This window comes from Osmerus eperlanus, chromosome 12, assembly GCF_963692335.1.
Source record: "Osmerus eperlanus chromosome 12, fOsmEpe2.1, whole genome shotgun sequence".
Taxonomy (NCBI): Eukaryota; Metazoa; Chordata; class Actinopteri; order Osmeriformes; family Osmeridae; genus Osmerus; species Osmerus eperlanus.
In genome coordinates this window covers 16,884,457-16,892,182 of record NC_085029.1, presented here as the reverse complement: position 1 = coordinate 16,892,182, position 7,726 = coordinate 16,884,457, and the positions used below count along the sequence as shown (strand labels likewise).

General features: G+C 48.0%; 1 protein-coding gene across 2 annotated transcripts; it reads right to left on the bottom strand.

Annotated features, from left to right (window-relative positions):
- Nucleotides 1–432: 432 nt before the first annotated feature.
- Nucleotides 433–7,488, bottom strand: gprc5c (G protein-coupled receptor, class C, group 5, member C). 2 transcript variants are annotated; one of them, XM_062474242.1, is made up of 5 exons: nucleotides 7,174–7,488; nucleotides 4,373–5,446; nucleotides 2,418–2,518; nucleotides 2,009–2,155; nucleotides 433–1,440 (listed from the first exon to the last, which is right to left on the bottom strand). In XM_062474242.1, exons 2-5 carry the CDS (start codon nucleotides 5,364–5,366, stop codon nucleotides 1,408–1,410), a joined length of 1,275 nt encoding a protein of 424 aa, XP_062330226.1. In that variant the 5' UTR covers nucleotides 5,367–5,446; nucleotides 7,174–7,488; the 3' UTR covers nucleotides 433–1,407. The 2 variants fall into 2 exon arrangements, with proteins under 2 accessions (XP_062330226.1, XP_062330227.1); XM_062474243.1 differs by lacking the exon at nucleotides 2,009–2,155.
- Nucleotides 7,489–7,726: the final 238 nt, after the last annotated feature.

The window sequence follows — 7,726 nt, the reverse complement described above, 5'->3', positions numbered from 1 at the left end:
CCACATCACTGTGATCGCATTGATACAATGAGGAAATGTAACAATGTAAATAGGCAAGGCTGAATTTGGATGTCATGGTTTCGGCACACAGAATGTATTGTACTGCATGTCAGTTTTTCTCATGACCGCTAACTGCACTAACCACCAAAATACTTTTTGATCTGTGCTTGATCCTCCACTGTGGCTCTCAGGGTTGCGTAATCCGGGCCTGAAACGACCTCTACCTGGAACCTTCTAGATGTGTCTGATGTCACCCAGGTGGGAGTTCGACAGCCTTATCACAGGTGAATATGATGATGACCTATGTAAAGGAGGCAGCATGAAGTAATTTTTCACCCACAAGATTATCCGTTGAGATAGCACCTTCAGCAGCGCGTCACTGACCTGCACAACAGTTGTTCCTTTTCAGAAAATATTACGTAAGGACGGTATTTCACCAGTGAATATTTATTTTATTGCGAAAAAACTAAACATTGAAAGGATCATTAGCTGTTGGTATGTCAATCAACAAATTAATTTGTAATTTGAAAACATAATTTATTGGCTGTTTAAATATTAGGTCTTGAAAGTTGCACAAGAGTGTGCTGTGAATATTTTTGTTTCAATATTCAGATCCAGATAACCATACGTGTTTTATACAATACAATACGTTCTTTACAACAAATGTACATTGATTTACGTGGCTTAATATGCTATGTGAACTCTCTTAGTGATATCAAAAAGCCAGGCACTAATATTTATGACACATACTGTGAACTGTCTATCAATCTTGAAAGTGCAAACTACTAAACTACTTAATCTTAAACTTTGGTTTCGAGAGGTATTTCTGTGATTAACGTAACTTGTCAATGGGTCCAGGCATGGAGTGTTCCAGCATTCACCCACCCCCGGGATTAAAGTAGGTGGTATATTCCATCCCAGCTGTCGCTCCTTTCGTTTGGAGGACCCTGCTGTCCAAAGCACGTCCACTTCAGTGACTGGTATGAACTTGTTTGTGTGTGTGTTAGTGTGTGTATGCGTCAACATACACCCCATGCTCAGGGATACTATTCTCTTCCAGCATTCTGCCATGTCAGCGTGATCACACCTCATCTGTTTGGTGGTGTTCAGCTGAGTTCTCACTCTCAGTTCTGGTGACCTCTGCTAAAGGCATTGTTCTACCCCAAAGCTAGGGGATCACAACATGGTCTGGCTTCCAAATATGTGGCTGTCCTGTCCTGTCTGGACAGACAAATGGATAGGAATTGTCCATCTATAGAGAATGGCATGCACATCCAAACCTCTACCTGCAGAGTCTGGGTTTTGAGCCTTTAGAGCCAGCTAAAAGGCTGGCGTGACAACAGCCAAACAGTCAACAGATGTAATGGAAACTGGGTAATGGAGTCTTGATTGAAGTATTGGTTCTGTTCACCACTGGGGTTTCCTATGAAGTCCGTTACCCTAAGGAGGATGAGAGAGGTCATGTTGTTAGATTAGGGTAACCAATGCTACTATTGCCATCCACCACATCATTAAAAGCGTATCCCGCCCTAAGCATGTGTTCAAACAGCATAGAAGGGCTGAGTTCAGCACCGAGGTTGGAAGGACAGAGCGGCAGGAAGCAGGAAGTACGAGAAGACAAAACTCGCCGCTACAAACGTAAGAGTCCATCTCTCAATCTCGCCGCGAGACAAAGACACAGAGGGGGGAGGGGCGGGGGAGAAAAGGAGAGAGGGACGCGGGAGGGAGCGTGGAAGAGGCAGAGTCAGTATGAAGTGTCCAGCAGCAGGAGGAGGCAGGTGGCTGGGAGAGATAGAACCCTCTCCTCAAGGTGAAGGCCGACACAAAGAGGCCATTCAGAATCAAACCTGTTGAAAAAAAATACTAAAAAGTTGCTATGGCTACAGCAGGGTTTGAAAGGAGCGCTTGGGAGGAGGGAGAGAGTTCGGACGACAGTGGACAGGAGGAGAGGTGGAGGTGGCGGGGGGGGAGGCGGCAGGATGGTTTTCAGGGCCAGTTCTCCACCTACGCTGTTGGTGGCTTGGCTGTGTGTGTCGGAGGCCCCCTGCTCGGCGTGCAGGGAGAGGGTGCTGGCCCCGCTGGTGGCCGGGGAGGCAGAGGAGGTGGTGGAGGCCCGAGGAATGGCCGTGTGATACGACAGCTCCGTCTGCGGCGGCTGGCGTCATGGTAACAACAAGATTAGCACCACCCCCAGGACTAAACAAGACTAGCGTAATCAACAACCCCCGAAAAGGTCCTCTGCACTTGTTTATAGAACCCCTCCCTGTGTGTGTGTGAGTGTGTGTGTGAGTATGTGTGTAACGTGTGTTCTAGTGTGTGTGTGTGAGAGCGTGTGCGTCCAAGTGTGTGGTGTCAGTGTGTAGCATAGATGTGCCAGTGTGTATGTGAGTGTGTAGCCAGGCAAGGTCAGTACTCACATTCACCCTTCCCTTGCTGATGAGGGCCAGCTCTGTCGGCTGGTACACAGAGTTGCGTAGCTGCCCGCTGTACCCGCTGTAGGGAGACACCGGCTTGTTCCCTGGGAGGAACAACAACACAGATCCTTATATTTATACCCAAACAGAATCACGAGTCATGCTGTAGTCTCTGCCCTGTTACGTATCTTAATCTTCCTACATATTTACATTAACCAAGTTTGCTTTTGACAACCCGTAACAATCGCCCAAAATAGTACATTTAGCAGACGCTCTTATCCAGAGCGACTTACAGTAAGTACAGGGACATTCTACCCGAGGCAAGTAGGGTGAAGTGCCTTGCCCAAGGACACAACGTCATTTTTTTTGCACGGCCGGGAATCGAACCAGCAACCTTCTGATTGGTAGCCCGATTCCCTAACTGCTCAGCCATCTGACCCCCAACCGTAATAGTGCCCAACCGAACTTTACCTACGTGGTTGCTGTGACAACCTTATAAACAACAGATGCAGAGGGACATTATCCTGTCTGTGTACTCAACTGTGTGTCCTGAGACAAACATAAATCCGTGAGTTTGTTTTGTTCCCACAGGTGGAAATGCCCTGGTGCCCCTGTGACATACCAACCAACAACGATACAGTTGGCTGCCACGCCTCAGTTACCACGGTGACATGGTAACGCAAACACAGGCTGTGTGTGATGTATCTGAATTAGAGGGTTGTGTGTGTGTGTGTGTGTGTGTTGTTCTGGTTAGGATTCTTGGTCTGTACAAGCCATTCATTAACTCACAAGTAATGCATCTTCCTGTGAATCATTTGCACAGAATGGAAATGGAATGTATGGGAGAAAATGTGAGGTGGAAGGTTTTAGTTTTTAAATCCTAAATCTGGTTTAACATCCTCAATTTAACACAAAATTACAGGGTTCATTACAAACACAGTGTCGCTTTGCATTTCCTGGTGCTACCCGATACAGACCTGTTTTCTCGAGGTTATAAAAGTAATTATGGATCTTATAAGATATTATATCCAGTTTGAACGACCTAATGGCACATGAAAACAAATAGTCAAATTCATATTGAATCGATAGTTGTGCGACTGTGTGAGGGAGAGGAGCTCATTTAACTGTAGATCAGGAAACGATCCGTCGGGTGTTGGGGCATGAAGCCAACAGGGTGCCAGTCTCATGGTTCTCAGTGCTGGCGAGGCCAGGCTGGCCTGAGGGAGTAGTGCAGGTACAGCCTGTCCAGTCTGGGACCTCTGGATCTGATACCAGCCGCCAACCAGATCAAAACATCAGCATATCAAATTCAGAGGGGGTCAGCACGTGGATTTGGAAAACATAGAACCGTCTCACAGCTCTTCAACTGTGTGTCCTTCGCTTGCCTTTCTGCTCTTTCTCACTGATTCCAGGAACCTGTGTTTATTGTTGTTCTTTGAATCGGCCACTCAACCTGATCTGGATGTTTTGTCTCATGAACATGTGAAGGTCATATTTCTGAACTGAAAAGGCTGATTTATCAAAGCAGAACTATCAAACAAGGTCAGAGCCACGCACGAGAGTTGTTCCCAGTCATTAGCATTCAACGTTCCTCATGTGCAATGAAGCAAGCCCCAGTGGCCCTTCTAATGAACAAGGTGTTGTTAGGGGTGATAGATGTCTGTGTGGGATGTTCCAGCAAGTCAAAACACCTTGCTGTTTAGGGAGACCCATTAATTACCTCTTTATGATTACTCGGCGATCACAAAATTGGTCGGCGTGCGTGTTTGTGCGTATGTACACGCACAAACGGGCTAGTAATCTGAAGGTTGCTGGTTCGATTCCCGGCCGTGAAAAATGACGTTGTGTCCTTGGGTAAGGCACTTCACCCTACTTGCCTCGGGGGAATGTCCCTGTACTTACTGTAAGTCGCTCTGGACAAGAGCGTCTGCTAAATGACTAAATGTAAATGTACACACCTGAGTTGGGCTCGTCCATGGAGAAAGCCTTGTTTTCCATGAACATGTTCTGTCCGCTGTGCTCCTTCAGGATGGTCTCGTAGCCCACCCCTCGGCTGGGGTAGAGGTCCTCTCCGAAGCCTGGCTGGCCCTCCTCCTCCTCCTCCTGGGTGAGGGAGCACAGCTCGGGGATGATGTACAGGATGAGGAACACCCAGGCGTTGGTCACCAGGGCGATGGCCAGGGTGGGGTCGTCCCACGTGGGACCCCCTTTCTTCCCGTTGCCGTAGACGAACATGACGATCCAGGCCACCCAGATGGCCGCCGACAGCAGGCCGGTGAGCAGGATGAAGGCGCCCGCCTGGCGCCACTGCTTGTGCTTCCCCGTCAGGGCGGGCACAGCCGCCACCACCACGGCCAGCAGCAGGTTCAGCACGTAGATGAGGGCCATGACGAAGTCCACGTTGGCGATGTTACACGGGGTGTCCGTGGCGACGCCGAGCGCGGCCGTGGCGTTGAGGGGCGGCAGCGGGTAGCGCACCACGGTGATGATCAGCCACTCGGTGTTGATGACCACCTCCACCAACCACAGCCCCAACGCCCCCAGGCACAGCGCCCAGCCCCGGGGCCCCTGGCCCCGCCTGGCCAGCAGGTTCAACCGGACGCACTGCATCAGCAGACAGGCGAAGCAGCCGGCGAACAGCACCCCGAACAGGAACCTCCGGGCGGCACAGGTGGAGAGGTTCTTCCCCACGATGAAGGCGAAGGTGAGCCCGAACAGGCCCAGGGTGCAGATCAGGAAGCCCACCAGGAGCCCCACCGAGTTCTTGCGGTTCTTGTCCGTCACGAAGGGCAGGCTGGCCAGAACCACCACCAGGACCACGAAGGAAGCCACCACGCCCGCCCCCGCGAACGACTCCAGCACGATGCCCCACGCTGACCCCAGGTCACACAGGTTGTAGTAGAGGGAGCTCACGCCGATACCGCATCCCTGGGGAGGGGTCGTGGTAGCCATGGTGACCACGGTCGGAAGAGGGAAGCTGTTGTGGAGTCTTGGCTGCGCGGGCTAGTGGGCTGCAGCAGCACCTGTTCACACTGAGGAGGAGGAGGAGAGAGTGGAAGAGGTTAGAGGAGGAGGAGAGAGTGGAAGAGGTTAGAGGAGGAGGAGAGAGTGGAAGAGGTTAGAGGAGGAGGAGAGAGTGGAAGAGGTTAGAGGAGGAGGAGAGAGTGGAAGAGGTTAGAGGAGGAGGGCGTCTTAAGAAGGTGAGGTGAGAATCGCGTCAGGCTGTCAGACTCCTGATACACCCAGTCAGGTAAACATGAGTCAGGAGGACACAGATCCAGACACTGATGTGACTCAACACCTATTTGCTCACATTAGCAAACAAATCATACAAAGAGAAGTGAGGGTAATTTCCAATGTTGTGTGTAACACTATGTTTAACACACTTTGAAAGTGAATAAGCATGTTAGAGGACAATAAAAGCGGCGTAATTTCCAAACGTTCCAGACCCAGGCCCCTCTGTAAATCATTTATGACGCCTGAAGACAAATATTGACTCTTTGAATGGAGACGAAACTTGAATAAACAAAGGTGAGGGTCAAAAAATTGCACCGTTAGGTGACGTCACCTGGTGACGTCAACTTGATCATTGTTGAGGATATGTGCAAATCGATCCTTAACCTTATTCATTCACCCAAACCCACATAGGTAGTGTGTAACGGTTCAATAAACACCGTTTTTTCGAAATCATACCCATGTTTGAGCTTCAACTTTAGAAGTTTAACTTTAAGAGTTAACACCAGCTTCTCTGTTAACAACGTTTCCTCCATTCCTAACAGCGCCAAGCTTTTTAATAGCGACCGTATAGTCCCAGACGTTTGATCTGTTTATGCTGTGCCAGACTGTTCGCCTGTGCCCTTGTTGGCTCACATTACGCTGAGTTGAAGACGAGCGTCTAACTGACCAAATCCGGGGACCGGTGGTGGCGGCGGATGCTCGTTATCTCTGTCTCGGTGCAGCTGCTTAACTTCATGACAGACATGCTACTTTATTTGATGCGTTTAAAATGTAATTAGGCTTTTGTAATATAATTTGCATTACAAATCCGCTAATTATGTGAGCTGATGCTGGGTGGCAAGGAGAGTCAATTGCTTGTTAAGTGAGGGCAGCCTGTCGCTGAGCTATTGCAGTATAGTTCCTGCTGCTGACCAAAAACATGCGCGTGGCCCACCATGCTCACATTGACTACGGGGTCTGTGTTCAGGGAGAGTGAAGTCAAGCACATGCAAATGAATACATTTTACCTAACTTTAACTATTCACCTCACAAAAAAACAACGTTTACGAAATGTCTGTCTTATAGAACATGTTACGACTATTTCTCTACGTTAAAAATAACTAGCTAATAAATTGAGGATAATGTAGAGTCTAGATTAAGTTTTCGAAAAAGCAATTTGAGATAGTTTCGTGGAAACTACCATCTCACAGACTAGCTAACGTTAGTTGCATCAAATCCTCAAACCTAGGGTTGCTTTCACACAACTTTTAGAAAACACACAAACACAATTTTGGGGAAGGCGAGTTACGACAGAGATAACAGCACAGGTGTCCGGCAGCTGTTAAACTCTAATGCCTAATACCAAATGCTAATTCATACAAAAATGACATTTAGAAAAGAAAACATTTCATTGAAAACTGAAAATGTTCTATACTGTAGCCTATGGCTAATAGGCTATCGTTTACTAGCAAAGCACATCATAGACTTTATAGCCTAATACTTGAGGCTATTTTAGAAAATGAACATACATAAGACATTTTACCTGGGTGGTTAATGTGCGTGTGTGGCTCCTTTTTCAGGTATTGTCTTCTAGTCACGCTCACTTATCACCTGTTCCAAACAGAGACGCGATTAAAAGCAGCATAAGTTAGCCACAGCCACGCTGGTGAAGCTGTTAAAAGGTGTCCTTTAAACCGTTTCCAAAACATATGATTTCCCCTCAATTTCAAGTAGGCTGCTGAAACTTTTGTTGATTTCCTAAAGCCTCAATATTCTTTTAAGTTTTACCAAGTTCTCTTAACAGCGGACTGGAGCGATTGTAGAATAAATGGTCATTGCCCCTACCTTCCCCTCTCTCTCTCCCTCCCTCTCTCTCTTTCTCTCTCTCCCCCCCCCTCTCTCTCTCTCTCCCTCTCCCTCTCTTCCTCTCTCTGTCTCCCTCTGTGTTTTTCATACGCACGCACACACACACACGGGGAAATTATCATTTTTGTCAAAAACTATGTAGAGTTAAAGAAAAAAAGACAAATTATAGGATGATAATTAGCACGAAGCTATGTCATTCGTATGCTATTTGTACACATACATGGAGAGAG

Coding starts and splice junctions, on each gene's coding strand:
- gprc5c (XM_062474242.1), bottom strand. CDS start 5,366: ATGGCTACCACGACCCCTCCCCAGGGATGCGGTATCGGCGTGAGCTCC. Junction 2,519..4,372: donor CATGGACGAGCCCAACTCAG/GTGTGTACATTT, acceptor TGTTCCTCCCAG/GGAACAAGCCGGTGTCTCCC. Junction 1,441..2,008: donor ACAGCCAAGCCACCAACAGC/GTAGGTGGAGAA, acceptor CATCCTCCTTAG/GGTAACGGACTTCATAGGAA.